Source organism: Salvelinus namaycush, chromosome 41, assembly GCF_016432855.1.
Source record: "Salvelinus namaycush isolate Seneca chromosome 41, SaNama_1.0, whole genome shotgun sequence".
In the NCBI taxonomy this organism is placed as follows: Eukaryota; Metazoa; Chordata; class Actinopteri; order Salmoniformes; family Salmonidae; genus Salvelinus; species Salvelinus namaycush.
In genome coordinates this window covers 19,386,702-19,403,565 of record NC_052347.1, presented here as the reverse complement: position 1 = coordinate 19,403,565, position 16,864 = coordinate 19,386,702, and the positions used below count along the sequence as shown (strand labels likewise).

At 44.8% G+C, this 16,864-nt stretch overlaps 1 protein-coding gene across 1 annotated transcript in view; it reads right to left on the bottom strand.

Annotated features, from left to right (window-relative positions):
- Positions 1 to 16,660, bottom strand: part of LOC120034271 (voltage-dependent P/Q-type calcium channel subunit alpha-1A-like) — a 114,254-nt gene extending 97,594 nt beyond the window's left edge. The window contains exon 1 of the mRNA XM_038980777.1: positions 16,371 to 16,660. Within this exon, the coding sequence (XP_038836705.1) occupies positions 16,371 to 16,660 (290 nt within the window). The remainder of the gene's footprint in view (positions 1 to 16,370) is intronic.
- Between the last annotated feature and the right edge of the window lie 204 nt (positions 16,661 to 16,864).

Genomic DNA, 16,864 nt, shown 5'->3' with positions numbered 1-16,864 from the left:
ACACAAAGCTGAATGTATCCCTGGCCCAAATAACTATTTTCCATTTCTCTCCATACATGTATGTTCCTGTGAGTTCATGTGGGATGAATGTTTGTGCTCTGCATATGTGTTGTGTTTGTGCATGCATGCGTGCATATGTGCATTTGTGTGAGTGCACACGTGTGTGGATGTGCATGTGTATGAGTGTGTGTGTACTTCATTGTGCATGTGTGTGTGTCTGTGTGTGTGTGCTGACCCTCTGCTACAGCCTCCTCCATCTTCTCCCCTGTCACTAGCTACACTAAGAGACAAACAGAGCCTGGGGTAATAACTTAACTGATATAGCCTCCCCCTTTTCCCTGTCACATCCCTCTTCCCCTCTCTCCTCCCTCCGTCTCTCTCTCCATCCTCTGTTATATAATACGCATGGTATGGCTGGGAATCGATAGTCTAAAATGACCTCCTTTCCTCATCTCCTTTCCTTATACAATGCAACGCTTTGACATTATTTGACAGAACGGCAAAAGGAGAGACTGGGAGGCAAATGGAAGAACAAAAAACGAACGAGTGATTTCACCTGGCTATAAAGAGACTTGGAGAGAAAGCCATTTGGACATTTGAAAGATTTGAAAGACTCATCTAGGGGATTGTCTGGTCAAATAAAGGCATAGTATAGTATGCTGTATGTATGCTGACATTATATACTGCCCCATGCACACCAGCATCAGTACATCAGGTGTTATATGATAGTGGAGAAATAGTATCAGTCTCTAGCTGTAAATTATAATACCTTCTACCTCTAGCCTCAGTTTAGCTGTGCTTAGCCTCTGTGGCTGTACCTGTCCCTCCAGCGCCTGGCCTCACTCTGGCCCTCTCTAGCCCATATGTCTCATGCCCCTGTGTCACACTTGTCACTGTCACCTTTTGTTATGCTGTGTGTGTGTGTGTGTGTGTGTGTGTGTGTGCGTGCGTGCGTGCGTGCGTGCGTGCGTGCGTGCGTGCGTGCGTGCGTGCGTGCGTGCGTGCGTGCGTGCGTGCGAGTGTGTGTGTGTGTGTGTGTGTGTGTGTGTGTGTGTGTGTGTGTGTGTGTGTGTGTGTGTGTGTGTGTGTGTGTGTGTGTGTGTGTGTGTGTGTGTGTGTACTGCAGGTAGAGGCAGGAGTCTACACAGAGAGCAGGTTGGTCTGGTAGCAGCATGACCATGTGACTAAAGAAGTTGAGCATGAAGAATCCATCCATTAACAATGCTCTCTCTCTTTTTCTCTCTCCATCTATTTCTCTCTCTCTGTCTTTGTCTTGCTGTCTGTCTGTCTCTCGTTATTTCTCTCTCTTGCTCTCCCTCTTTGTCTCTCTCGTTCTCTTTCTCCGCACTCTGCACCCGGCTCCTAAAAATAGCATTGCTCCACGTCACCCCCCCCCCCCCGCTCCCCACAAACACACGTACACAGACACACACATACTCAAATACACACACATATACACACACATATACACACACATATACACAAATATATACACACTGAAATACACACATACAGTACCAGCCTGCCATCAAAACGGAATAGTTCAGCGGAAAGCTAGAATGCAAGACTGAGAGATGGAGAGAGAGAGGAGGGGGTAGTGAAAGTGAAGGGTATAGACAGAGAGAGAGGAGGGGGTAGTGAAAGTGAAGGGTACAGACAGAGAGAGAGGAGGGGGTAGTGAAAGTGAAGGGTACAGACAGAGAGAGAGGAGGGGGTAATGAAAGTGAAGGGTACAGACAGAGAGAGAGGAGGGGGTAGTGAAAGTGAAGGGTACAGACAGAGAGAGAGAGGAGGGGGTAGTGAAAGTGAAGGGTACAGACAGAGAGAGAGAGGAGGGGGTAGTGAAAGTGAAGGGTACAGACAGAGAGAGAGGAGGGGGTAGTGAAAGTGAAGGGTACAGACAGAGAGAGAGAGGAGGGGGTAGTGAAAGTGAAGGGTACAGACAGAGAGAGAGGAGGGGGTAATGAAAGTGAAGGGTACAGACAGAGAGAGAGGAGGGGGTAGTGAAAGTGAAGGGTACAGACAGAGAGAGAGAGGAGGGGGTAGTGAAAGGGAAGGGTACAGACAGAGAGAGAGAGGAGGGGGTAGTGAAAGTGAAGGGTACAGACAGAGAGAGAGAGAGGAGGGGGTAGTGAAAGTGAAGGGTACAGACAGAGAGAGAGAGAGGAGGGGGTAGTGAAAGTGAAGGGTACAGACAGAGAGAGAGAGGAGGGGGTAATGAAAGTGAAGGGTACAGACAGAGAGAGAGGAGGGGGTAATGAAAGTGAAGGGTACAGACAGAGAGAGAGGAGGGGGTAGTGAAAGTGAAGGGTACAGACAGAGAGAGAGAGGAGGGGGTAGTGAAAGTGAAGGGTACAGACAGAGAGAGAGAGAGGAGGGGGTAGTGAAAGTGAAGGGTACAGACAGAGAGAGAGAGGAGGGGGTAGTGAAAGTGAAGGGTACAGACAGAGAGAGAGAGGGAGAAAGAGAGAGAGAGTAGCATTACCTATCTAAACATGATATACACTGGTATTTGGTATTTGGTATTTTATTAGGATCCCCATTAACTGTTAGCAGCTACTCTTCCTGGGGTTCACACAAAACATGAAACATAATACAGAATGACATCATACAGAACATCAATAGACAAGAACAGCTCAAGGACAGAACTACATACATTAAGAACGCCTTCCTAATATTGAGTTGCACCCCCTTTTGCCCTCAGAACAGCCTCATAGGGGCATGAACTCCACAAGGTATCGGAAGCTTTGCACAGGGATTCTGGCTCATGTTGACACAAATGCTTCACACAGTTGCGTCAAGTTAGAAAATCCAGCAGCGTTGCAGTTCATGACACACTCAAACCAGTGCGCCTGGCCCCTACAACCATACCCCGTTCAAAGGCACTTACATTTTTTGTCTTGCCTGTTCACCCTCTGAGTGCCACACATACACAATCTATGTCTCAGTTGTCTCAAGGCTTAAAAATCCATATTTAACTTGTCTCCTCCCCTTCATCTACACTGATTGAAGTGGATTTAACAGGTGACAACAATACGGGATCATAGCTTTAATCTGGAATCACCTGGTCAGTCTGTCATGGAAAGAGTTCCTAATGTTTTGTACACTCAGTACATTCCCCAGTGCATTCGGAAAGTATTCAGGCCCCTTCCCTTTTTCCACATTTTGATACGTTACATCCTTATTCTAAAATGTATTAAATAAAAAAAAGTGTCATCAATCTACACACAATACTCCATAATGACAAAGTGCAAACAGGTTTTTAGAAATGTTTGCAAATGTATAACAAATAAAAAACAGAAATACCATATTTACATAAGTATTCACACCCTTTTCTATGAGACACAAAATTGAGCTCAGGTGCATCCTTGTCACGCTCTGACCTTAGATATCTATGTTTTCTTTATATTTTGGTTAGGTCAGGGTGTGAAGAGGGTGGGTACGCTAGTTTTTGTATTGTCTAGGGGTTTTGTAAGTCTAGGGTATGTAGGTCTAGGTGATGTGTATGTTTATGGTGGCCTGATATGGTTCCCAATCAGAGGAAGCTGTTTGTCGTTGTCTCTGATTGGGGATCATGTTTAGGTAGCCATTTTCCCTTTTGTGTTCGTGGGTTCTTGTCTATGTGTAGTTGTCTGTCAGCACTTGTTTATATAGCTTCACGGTTCTTTTTGTTATTTTGTTAGTTTGTTCAGTGTTCATTCTTTTAAATAAATAAGAATGTACGCATACCACGCTGCGCCTCGGTCTCCTCCTTTTGACGGCCATGACAATCCTGCTTCCATTGATCATCCGTGAGATGTTTCTACAGTTTGATTTGAGTCCACCTGGGGTAAACACAGTTGATTGGACATGATTGGAAAGGCACACACCTGTCTAAATAAGGTCCAACAGTTGACAGTGCACGTCAGAGCAAAAACCAAACCATGAGGTTGGAGGAATTGTCTGTAGAGATCCTAGACAGAATTGTGTTTAGGCACAGATCTGTGGAAGGGTACCAAAAATGTCTGCAGCATTGAAGGTCCCCAAGAACACAGTGGCCTCCATCGTTCTTGGAACCACCAAGACTCTTCCTTGAGCTGGCAACCCGGCCAAACTGAGCAATCAGGGGAGAAGGGCCTTGGTCAGGGAGGAGACCAATAACCCAATGGTCACTCTGACAGAGCTCCAGAGTTCCTCTGTGGAGTTGGGAGAACCTTCCAGAAGGACAACAATCTCTGCAGCACTCCACCAATCAGGCATTTATGTTAGAGTGGCCAGACGGATGCCACTCCTTAGTAAAAGTCACATGACAGGCAGCTTGGAGTTTGACAAAAGGCACCTAAAGGAATCCTAGACCATGAGAAACAAGATTCTCTGTTCTGATGAAACCAAGATTGAACTCTTTGGCCTGAATGCCAAGCGTCACTCTGGAGGTGGCAGCATCATGCAAGAGGGATGTTTTTCAGTGGCAGGGACAGGAAGACAGGATTGAGGGAAAGATGAACGGAGCAAAGCACAGAGTGATCCTTGATGAAAACCTGCTCCAGAGCGCTCAGGACCTCAGACGGGGGCAAAGATTCAACTTCTAACAGGACAACGACCCTAAGCACACATCCAAGACAACACAGGAGGAGTGGCTTCAGGACAAGTCTCCGAATGTCCATGAGTGGCCCAGCCAGAGCCCAGACTTGAACCTGATCGAACATCTCTGGAGAGACCTGAAAATAGCTGTGCAGCAACGCACCAAACCTGACAGAACTTGAGAGGATATGCAAGGAAGAATGGGAGAAACTCCCCAAATACAGGTGTGCCAAGCTTGTAGCATCATACCCAAGAAGACTCGAGGCTGTAATCGCAGCCAAAGGTGCTTCAACAAAGTACTGAGTAAAGGGTCTGTAAATGTGATATTTCAGTATTTTATTTGTAATACATTTGCAAAAATGTTTTTTAAAAACTGTCATTATGGGTATTGTGTGTATTGAGGGGGGAAATTATTTTATCCATTTTAAAATAAGGCTGTAACGTAATAAAATATGTAAAAAGTCAACGGGTCTGAATACTTTCCGAATGCACTGTATATCCACGCTACAGATACTCATTACATGGGTGGGCCTGGCTAAGCTATAGCCAGGTCAAAGTAGCCTGGTATTCAGACTGGGGGAATTTCCATTTCTAATGGATAATAAAGGCTGTGACGGTGATGGAATTTTGGATGACGGTTATTGGTCAGACAAAATAACCGTGGTCATCGTAATAACTGTTCGAATAGCAAAAATTATTTTAAAAAACAATATTATATATACAGTATATATATTTTTTTTTTAAGATGCACATTTTCTTCAGTCAGCTGCTCGTTTTACAAAATTAAATAAGCAAATATGTAAACTGCGGATATAACCAAGTCAACCCGCCCTGCGGATATAACCAAGTCAACCCGCCCTGCGGATATAACCAAGTCAACCCGCCCTGCGGATATAACCAAGTCAACCCGCCCTGCGGATATAACCAAGTCAACCCGCCCTGCGGATATAACCAGGTCAACCCGCCCTGCGGATATAACCAGGTCAACCCGCCCTGCGGATATAACCAAGTCAACCCGCCCTGCGGATATAACCAATTCAACCCGCCCTGCGGATATAACCAGGTCAACCCGCCCTGCGGATATAACCAGGTCAACCCGCCCTGCGGATATAACCAATTCAACCCGCCCTGCGGATATAACCAAGTCAACCCGCCCTGCGGATATAACCAGGTCAACCCGCCCTGCGGATATAACCAGGTCAACCCGCCCTGCGGATATAACCAGGTCAACCCGCCCTGCGGATATAACCAGGTCAACCCGCCCTGCGGATATAACCAATTCAACCCGCCCTGCGGATATAACCAATTCAACCCGCCCTGCGGATATAACCAGGTCAACCCGCCCTGCGGATATAACCAAGTCAACCCGCGCATCATTATCGGGGACAACTGTAATATTTTGGTAACACTTTATGTTAAGGGACCTAATGAACAATGTATAAGGCATTTATATATTGTGTGTTCACCATTTATTATTCATTACTCCCGCATATATAAACCATTTACTAATCATTACATAAAGATGTGGTCTTGGATCTTAAGAACAACCAATTCGTAACATATTGAATGAATTGGATTCGTAACATTTCATACGAATTGCCCAAAAAATGTAATTAATAATAATAACAAAAATAAAATTGCAGACGTAGTAAAAGAATGGATGACATAGTACTGAAAAAACGGGGATCGTTTTGGCTCATGAGCACCACTTTCGAAACTACTGGCTGAAATTGTACAAAAGTCCCTAATCTAAAGTAAGCGCTATTTATACTTTAGAAATACTTTAGAAATGTTTTGAGTGAGCAGTGTAATTTCTCACAAAAAGATGGGTTTGCCATTGGAAGACATTCCAGCAGTACCTGTTATAAGAATAAGCACACAATACAGGATGTTTAATGACATATACAAAATAATTAGCTTACTAACATTTGCAAATGTGGGAGTAATGATTAATATATGGTGAACACACAATTTATAAGTGCCTTATAAATGGTTTATTAGGTACCCTTAAAATGAAGTTTTACCGAATTTTAAGCTAACCCTTCCCCTAACCATTTTCCTAACCTTAAACTAATTCACCTAGCATGTTATGTAAATTCTCCTAACCTTCGTTGTTAGTTCTCCTAACCAGCAAAGTAAATTCTCCTTGAAATTCTCCTTTGTTGTTATGCAATAAGCAGCCAGGGCTCAGGAAAATACTTGTTGTATTTATTTAGTTATTTATTTTTGAAGGCAAATCATACTCAATTAACTTTTTGTTATTGTTGATGTCATTTACATTGTTGTTATAGACATTTTTATTCTGATACCCATTATTTTTGTACTATACTCTAGTTCATTGAGTATGATTTGCCCTCATAAATAAATAAGTCAATAAATACAGCAAATAGATAGAGCTGTAACAACCTCCAACATGTATGATAAGTTAGGTCTTCCAAATAGTATGATATTGCATAACCGGGTAAGATGTACGATACTCTACGTCCTCTAATTCGTATGATATTGTACGACTGCTATTCCATTCATGATGTAACCTAATATAGCATAACATATCATACTAAATGGAGGGAAACAAATTTGCATACCAAATGTTACAAATTGCCCTGAGGCCAGGTTGGTAAGCTACACATGTGATCACAAGGCCTGGGCTTGGGCCACGGTATCTCCCTGCAGCACATCACTTCTCTAACCTACTCTCCAACCTCTACACCCGCTCCTTTCAGTTCCAAATTCCTGTTGATCAATAATTGATCTATGAATGCAATTGATGGATTGGCTGGGGAGACCTGGTTCAGTCTGATTACAGAGAGAAAAGGGAAACCAAAAGATGATGTGGTGCTGGAAGACTGGAGCTGCTGACCCCTGACCCCTGCACACAAAAAAACGTTCTAACAACTGCACCGCTGTGCTTCATTACTGCATGATCCTGGGGGGACGCCGTGTGTGCAGGCTTTTGTCCCAACCCAGCACTAACACACCTGATTCAATTACACAAGTTCTTGGTGGTTACCCTTTGTCTGCAATTGATTGAAGTCAAATCCACTGAGTCAAATCCACTGGGACACAAACGAACTCACACACACACACATACACACACACATACACACACGCACTCCTTTCTCTAATCCTCTCAAACGCAGATGTAGAGGCTGGAGAAGTTGAACCAGCTGGACACACTTCACCTGGCTTTCCAGATACTTCCATCTTGTGTGTGTATCAGTTGCACCACAGTTTGTCCCCGAGCAAAGTGTCAACTCTCTCCATCCAGGACAAGCTGCTGTTCAAATCAAACACACTATAGCCATTATATCTGCTATTGATTAGAACAAGGACGAAATGTTATAATAACAGGTCATATAACAATGACTAAGCTGAAACTCCAGGAGACTGATAGCCCCACCTAGCTGAGGTCTGGAAACAGTAGATACACCCAACCAAGGGCACCAAACACAAGACTACAGTATAAGGCATCCTGAGATAAACACATAGGCTCCAATGCTAACTGTGCTTAAGTCAAATGCTCTCACAATTGTCCCATTGACTTCAATGTCGGATTTACACAAAAGGTGCACTTATCTCAATTTAGGATTGGGCCTATAAGCTACAAACAGCAGTAGGAAAAATACACAAGCTTTGACAGATGTAACACCCTTTATTGACCTATAACCACGTCTCAGTAGAGTTGAAAATGCGATGGAAAGACATTGAACTTTGGTTTTTTATTCGGTACATGAAAAGGTAAGAGAAAAAGTACATTCTGTGTGCACTACGTCATCACGCACTTCTTTTCATCCGCAACAAGTCCGTTTGGTGGAAACACAACACTGGTGGGACAATTTCCTTCGTGCAGATTGTTTTTTAGATTTGCATGAAAATCTCTCACCAATCGGATGGAAACCTAGCTAATGACACAGAATATTCAGATTTCACACCAAGTTATAGGCAGAATCAAATCAAATGTTATTTATTACATGATTCGTAAACAACAGGTGTAAACTAACAGTGAAATGGTTACTTATGGGTCATTTTCCAACAATCCAGAGTTAAAGATTAAAAAATATATAATAATTGAAATAAAATTGAAATCCTAACTTCAGATACGTTACTCAACGTAACTCACAAACTTGAGTCATCAGAATGACGTAGCACAATCTGCACCGTTAAGTGGGACTAGGGAATATGACTGTGGTTAGAACTGTTCATATGTCAGTTTCAACCTGCCAGATAACCTGAGCTTGCCTGTAAATACTGATCCTGGTTCAGTTTTAGCATGTTGTTGTATGTGAGAGTAGAGAGTAGAGCCTTCCCAGGGGAATCATAATATGGATCAATTCACACATCTGTTACCAGACAGTAGACAGTAGTCAGTGATATGAGGCAATCAGAGTGGGCCTGGGAGGCACACACACACAGATACACTGAGTGGACAAAACATTAAAAACACCTTCCTAATATTGAGTTGGATCCCCCCTTTTGCCCTCAGAACACCCTCAATTCGTCGGAACATGGACTCTACGAGGTGTCGAAAGCTTTCCACAGGGATGCTGCCCATGTTGACTCCAATGCTTCCCACAGATGTGTCAAGTTGGCTGGATGTCCTTTGGGTGGTGGACCATTCTTGATACACACAGGAAACTGTTGAGCGTGAAAAACCCAGCACCGTTATGAAGGCACTTACATCTTTTGTCTTGCCCATTCACCCTCTGAATGGCTCACACACACAATCCATGTCTCATTTGTCTCAAGGCTTAAAAATCCTTCTTTAACCTGTCTCCTCCCCTTCATGCACACTGATTGAAGTGGATTAAACAAGTGACATCAATAAGTTATCATAGCTTTCACCTGAATTTATCTGGTCAGTCTATGTCATGGAAAGAGTAGGTGTTCCTAATGTTTTGTAGACTCAGTGTGGGCCTGGCAAAGGTATAGTCAGGTCAGAGAAGCCTGGTTTCCATTTCTTATGGATAATTAAGGCTGTAACGGTCATGGAATTTTGGATGACGGTTACTGGTCAGCCAAAATAACCGTGGTCATTGTAATAACCGTTAGAATAACAAAATGATAATAAAAACAATAATATATGTGTTGTACACTCAGTGTACACAAACACACACATACACACACCCACTCAGGAGGAAGAAACACTATGGAATAGGAAAGAAGAAGAGGAGGAGGTAAAGAGAGAGTGATGATTGGAAGGTAGAAGAGGAGGAAGTAAAGAGAGAGTGATGATAGGAAGGAAGGAGAGGAGGAGGTAAAGAGAGAGTGATGATAGGAAGGAAAGAGAGGAGGAGGTAAAGAGAGAGTGATGATAGGAAGGAAGGAGAGGAGGAGGTATAGAGAGAGTGATGATAGGAAGGAAGAAGAGGAGGAGGTAAAGAGAGAGTGATGATAGGAAGGAAAGTGAGGAGGAGGTAAAGAGAGAGTGATGATAGGAAGGAAGGAGAGGAGGAGGTAAAGAGAGAGTGATGATAGGAAGGAAGGAGAGGAGGTAAAGAGAGAGTGATGATTGGAAGGTAGAAGAGGAGGAAGTAAAGAGAGAGTGATGATAGGAAGGAAGGAGAGGAGGAGGTAAAGAGAGAGTGATGATAGGAAGGAAGGAGAGGAGGAGGTAAAGAGAGAGTGATGATAGGAAGGAAGGAGAGGAGGAGGTATAGAGAGAGTGATGATAGGAAGGAAGGAGAGGAGGAGGTAAAGAGAGAGTGATGATAGGAAGGAAGGAGAGGAGGAGGTAAAGAGAGAGTGATGATAGGAAGGAAGGAGAGGAGGAGGTAAAGAGAGAGTGATGATAGGAAGGAAGGAGAGGAGGAGGTATAGAGAGAGTGATGATAGGAAGGAAGAAGAGGAGGAGGTATAGAGAGAGTGATGATAGGAAGGAAGAAGAGGAGGAGGTATAGAGAGAGTGATGATAGGAAGGAAGGAGAGGAGGAGGTATAGAGAGAGTGATGATAGGAAGGAAGGAGAGGAGGAGGTAAAGAGAGAGTGATGATAGGAAGGAAAGAGAGGAGGAGGTAAAGAGAGAGTGATGATAGGAAGGAAGGAGAGGAGGAGGTAAAGAGAGAGTGATGATAGGAAGGAAGGAGAGGAGGAGGTAAAGAGAGAGTGATGATAGGAAGGAAGGAGAGGAGGAGGTATAGAGAGAGTGATGATAGGAAGGAAGGAGAGGAGGAGGTAAAGAGAGAGTGATGATAGGAAGGAAGGAGAGGAGGAGGTAAAGAGAGAGTGATGATAGGAAGGAAGGAGAGGAGGAGGTATAGAGAGAGTGATGATAGGAAGGAAGAAGAGGAGGAGGTATAGAGAGAGTGATGATAGGAAGGAAGGAGAGGAGGAGGTAAAGAGAGAGTGATGATAGGAAGGAAGGAGAGGAGGAGGTAAAGAGAGAGTGATGATAGGAAGGAAGGAGAGGAGGAGGTATAGAGAGAGTGATGATAGGAAGGAAGAAGAGGAGGAGGTAAAGAGAGAGTGATGATAGGAAGGAAGGAGAGGAGGAGGTATAGAGAGAGTGATGATAGGAAGGAAGGAGAGGAGGAGGTAAAGAGAGAGTGATGATAGGAAGGAAGGAGAGGAGGAGGTATAGAGAGAGTGATGATAGGAAGGAAGGAGATGAGGAGGTATAGAGAGAGTGATGATAGGAAGGAAGAAGAGGAGGAGGTATAGAGAGAGTGATGATAGGAAGGAAGAAGAGGAGGAGGTATAGAGAGAGTGATGATAGGAAGGAAGGAGAGGAGGAGGTATAGAGAGAGTGATGATAGGAAGGAATGAGAGGAGGAGGTAAACAGAGAGTGATGATAGGAAGGAAGGAGAGGAGGAGGTAAAGAGAGAGTGATGATAGGAAGGAAGGAGAGGAGGAGGTAAAGAGAGAGTGATGATAGGAAGGAAGGAGAGGAGGAGGTAAAGAGAGAGTGATGATAGGAAGGAAGGAGAGGAGGAGGTATAGAGAGAGTGATGATAGGAAGGAAGGAGAGGAGGAGGTAAAGAGAGAGTGATGATAGGAAGGAAGGAGAGGAGGAGGTATAGAGAGAGTGATGATAGGAAGGAAGGAGAGGAGGAGGTATAGAGAGAGTGATGATAGGAAGGAAGAAGAGGAGGAGGTATAGAGAGAGTGATGATAGGAAGGAAGAAGAGGAGGAGGTATAGAGAGAGTGATGATAGGAAGGAAGGAGAGGAGGAGGTATAGAGAGAGTGATGATAGGAAGGAAGGAGAGGAGGAGGTAAAGAGAGAGTGATGATAGGAAGGAAGGAGAGGAGGAGGTATAGAGAGAGTGATGATAGGAAGGAAGAAGAGGAGGAGGTAAAGAGAGAGTGATGATAGGAAGGAAGGAGAGGAGGAGGTAAAGAGAGAGTGATGATAGGAAGGAAGGAGAGGAGGAGGTAAAGAGAGAGTGATGATAGGAAGGAAGGAGAGGAGGAGGTAAAGAGAGAGTGATGATAGGAAGGAAGGAGAGGAGGAGGTATAGAGAGAGTGATGATAGGAAGGAAGGAGAGGAGGAGGTAAAGAGAGAGTGATGATAGGAAGGAAGGAGAGGAGGAGGTATAGAGAGAGTGATGATAGGAAGGAAGGAGAGGAGGAGGTATAGAGAGAGTGATGATAGGAAGGAAGAAGGGGAGGAGGTATAGAGAGAGTGATGATAGGAAGGAAGAAGAGGAGGAGGTATAGAGAGAGTGATGATAGGAAGGAAGGAGAGGAGGAGGTATAGAGAGAGTGATGATAGGAAGGAAGGAGAGGAGGAGGTAAAGAGAGAGTGATGATAGGAAGGAAGGAGAGGAGGAGGTAAAGAGAGAGTGATGATAGGAAGGAAGGAGAGGAGGAGGTAAAGAGAGAGTGATGATAGGAAGGAAGGAGAGGAGGAGGTAAAGAGAGAGTGATGGATTGGAAGGAAGAAGAGGGAAAAGTATAGAGTGAGTGATGGATTGGATGTGAGTAAGAGAAAGGAAGTACAGGTAAAGGAACATGAGAGGAAAATATAAAACTTCACATCCTATCAGTCAGCATGCAGAGAGAGGGAGGGAGAGGGGGAGTAAGAGAGGGAGCGAGAGAGGAAAATAGTAGCATTACTTTTTGTGGTAAACCCCAAAAGTGTGTGTGCGTGTCTGTGATCTGCCGTGGTATCTTGGTCTTAGCTCATACAGCTCTTCCTTATCTTTCTCCCGCTCCATTTTAAATGATTTAGACACAGACAGGCAGTTTAGCTCCCCCCCTCTCTCTTTCTATCTCTCTCTCTCTCTTTTTTTGTTCTCTCTCTTTCTCTCTCTCTCTTTTGCTCTCTCTCTGTCACTCTCTATCTTTCAGTCTCTACCATCTCAATCTACCTCTTTCCTCTTCCTCTTTGTCTCTCTCCTCCTCTCTCTTCCCCTCTCAGTCTCTCCTCCTTCTTCCTGATACTGCAGTGAGTATGAACAGAGGAGGACAACACTCCACTCATTTCCTCTCCTCCTCCATTTCTCATGCTACCTGTCCTCCCCTCCTCCTCACACCCGGCCTATGAAGAGAACAGAAACACTCCTCTCTCCAAGTTAGTCTGCCAATCTGGTGGGATAACCCCAACTCCAGTAGAGACACACACAGCCAACATCTCAAATTTGGGCTCATCAGACCAAAGGACAGATTTCCACCGGTCTAATGTCCATTGCACGTGTTTCTTGGCCCAAGCAAGTCTCTTCTTATTGGTGTCCTTTAACAGTGGTTTCTTTGCAGCAATTCGACCATGAAGGCCTGATTCACGCAGTCTCCTCTGAACAGTTGATGTTGAGATGTATCTGTTACTGGAACTCTGTGAAGCATTTATTTGGGCTGCAATCTGAGGTGCCATTAACTCTAATGAACGTATCCTCTGCAGCAGAGGTAACTCTGGGTCTTCCATTCCTGTGGCGGTCCTCATGAGAGCCAGTTTCATCATAGCGCTTGATGTTTTTTGTGACTGCACTTGAAGAAACTTTCAAACTGCTTGAAATTTTCCAGATTGACTGACCTTCATGTCTTAAAGAAATGCTGGACTGTCGTTTCTGGTTGCTTATTTGAGCTGTTCTTGCCATAATATGGACTTGGTCTTTTACCAAATAGGGCTATCTTCTGTATACCACCCCTACCTTGTCACAACACAACTGATTGGCTCAAATGCATTAAGAAGGAAATGAATTCCACAAATGTACTTTTAACAAGGCACACCTGTTAATTGAAATGCATTCCAGGTGACTACCTCATGAAGCTGGTTGAGAGAATACCAAGAGTGTGCAAAGCTGTCATCAAGGCAAAGGGTGTGTACTTTGAAGAATCTCAAATTGTAAATGTTTTGTTTGTTTAACACTTTTTTGGTTACTACATGATTCCATATGTGTTATTTCATGGTTTTTCCTTCTTAATGCGTTTGAGCCAATCAGTTGTGTTGTGACAAGGTAGGGGTGGTATACAGAAGATAGCCCTATTTGGTAAAAGACCAAGTCCATATTATGGCAAGAACAGCTCAAATAAGCAACGGAATGGAGGGGAGAGAGAAAAGCAGGAGAGAGAGATGTAGGAAGAGAGGGAGATGTGGAGAAGAAGAGAGAAAGGGTGATAGAGGAAGAAGATGAGACACTGCTAAACTATTACCCTGAACACACTTAGATCAACATCCAGCATGTTCAAACAAAACCAGAGAGGACAAAACCATCTGAACCAGGTAGGGGTGTGCGGGTGTGGAAGAGACAATGTCCACAATCCATTCAATACATATTCAAAATCCCTTTTTCAAAACGGTACAGAGGCAAGCTCACGCACACGCTCATACAGTACATGTATTGGAAATATTTTACACACATCTGTGTTCAATCTCTATTCAAACAATTGAACAGATACGATTCAAAAGCCTTAAAACTATCTCGACCATTTGCCAGAGCAGCAGGCCAATTAGAGTGTATCATTTCTGACCCATCACTACAGATCAATGCAATCATTATTCTACTTTCCTCTCTCGTCCTGACAGCCTCACAGCTTCCAACAGGAGAACAGACATTGCCCAAATCACTCCCCGTTTCTCCCAAAATGGTGCTACGGTAACACTAAGACTGAAGGATGGGGTTAAAAACTAACAAAAGATAACTGTTGTAAGGTGCATTGTGTCTGTAAAAATGTATAAAGTGGAAGTAGAAGCCTAAGTGTTGTTGTCCATTAGTTTACTCCAATTAGGAGAGGGGTGGTAGGGATAGGGGAAAATAATTAAGGAACATTATATTTTTTTAAATAAAAAATAACACTAAGACTGGCAGTATAGTAGCAGACACACATACAGATGGGCACAGTGGGCACACACATACAGATGGGCACAGTGGGCACACACATACAGATGGGCACAGTGGGCACACATACAGATAGGCACAGTGGGCACACACATACAGATGAGCACAGTGGGCACACACATACAGATGGGCACAGTGGGCACACACATACAGATGGGCACAGTGGGCACACACATACAGATGGGCACAGTGGGCACACACATGCAGATGGGCACAGTGGGCACACACATACAGATGGGCACAGTGGGCACACACATACAGATGGGCACAGTGGGCACAAACATACAGATGGGCACAGTGGGCACACACATACAGATAGGCACAGTGGGCACACACATACAGATGGGCACAGTGGGCACACACATACAGATGGGCACAGTGGGCACACACATACAGATAGGCACAGTGGGCACACACATACAGATAGGCACAGTGGGCACACACATACAGATAGGCACAGTGGGCACACACATACAGATAGGCACAGTGGGCACACACATACAGATGGGCACAGTGGGCACACACATACAGATGGGCACAGTGGGCACACACATACAGATGGGCACAGTGGGCACACACATACAGATGGGCACAGTGGGCACACACATACAGATGGGCACAGTGGGCACACACATACAGATGGGCACAAACAGTCAGGGGGAAACACGGACACACAGACAAGACACACACACACACACACACAGAGAGAAAACACATGCAGGCACACACACAAACAGTCAGGGGGAAACACGGACACACAGACAAGACACACACACACACAGGTAGTCAGGCACACACACATACACTCCAACACACCACAGGCATGATCCATCAATGAAAACATAGAGATATGTGTGCTGATAAGGACAAGGCCCAGTTCACTCCATTCTCTCAGTCTAAGCGGAAATGGTGGCAGTATAATCTCTCCCTCCCTCCTTGCCTTCCCCTTCACTGTTTTCCCTGAGACTGAACATGCTGACTTCAGCAACCAGCAACTCTGCACTACAAACATCTCTCTCTCTCTCTCTCTCTCTCTCTCTCTCTCTCTCTCTCTCTCTCTCTCTCTCTCTCTCTCTCTGTCTCCCTCTCTCTCTCTCCCTCTCTCTCTCTCTCTCTCTCTCTCTCTCTCTCTCTCTGTCTCTGTCTCTCTCTCTCTCTCTCTCTCTCTGTCTCTCTCTCTCTCTCTCTCTCCTCTCTCTCTCTCTCTCGCTCTCTCTCTCTCTCTCTCTCTCTCTCTCTCTCTCTCTCTCTCTCTCTCTCTCTCTCTCTCTCTGTCTCTCTCTCTCTCTCTCTCTCCCTCTCTCTCTATCTCTGAGTGTTGTTGTCTAGTAGGCTATGTTGTCGTCATTACATGCTCACACTAGCCTAATGATGCCCTACCTGAATGGCTAATGGTAGAGTCACATAGATAGGTCCAATCATTAGATCATCTTCCCATTAGGATAATAACATTGCAAGTACAGTGAGCCTACCTGATATTCGGGGTTTAGCACTGATGTTATGTTACACAGTGATGAGAAACATGTAAAGGATATGGCCATTCTGTAATCTTTTTGGCGTATTTTCTCACAAAGTTATCCTCGCTGAAGATGAATAGCGAGCGGTTGACGGTGAAGCAGTTCTGACGCACCGGGATGGGGTTGTACAAGGCCATGGTCCGGGCTCTCTGCGCCATGGACTGCTTGTAGACCCGCTGGCCCCCGGGGCCTCCAGGCGGGCCGCCCTGCCGGCTGCCGCCGCGGCCAGGGCCTCCAGGTCCATGCCCATGCCCTGGTCCGTGGCCACCGCCATACCTGGACGGCATCTCGTTTTCGAACCGCGCCATTCTCTGGACACCAAATCTTTACAAAGCAGCTGTAGCTGAGAAGGAGGCGAATGCTCAGCACGACCACACAACATTACATCCCATCTGCCTGAGGACTGCTCATACACACAACTGTTTTATTCTGCTTCTTGCACAGGGGGAGAGTTGCGGGGACGGTAGCCTATATGGTGCTGCCTTTACAAGATGAAGACGCCATGTAGGCTT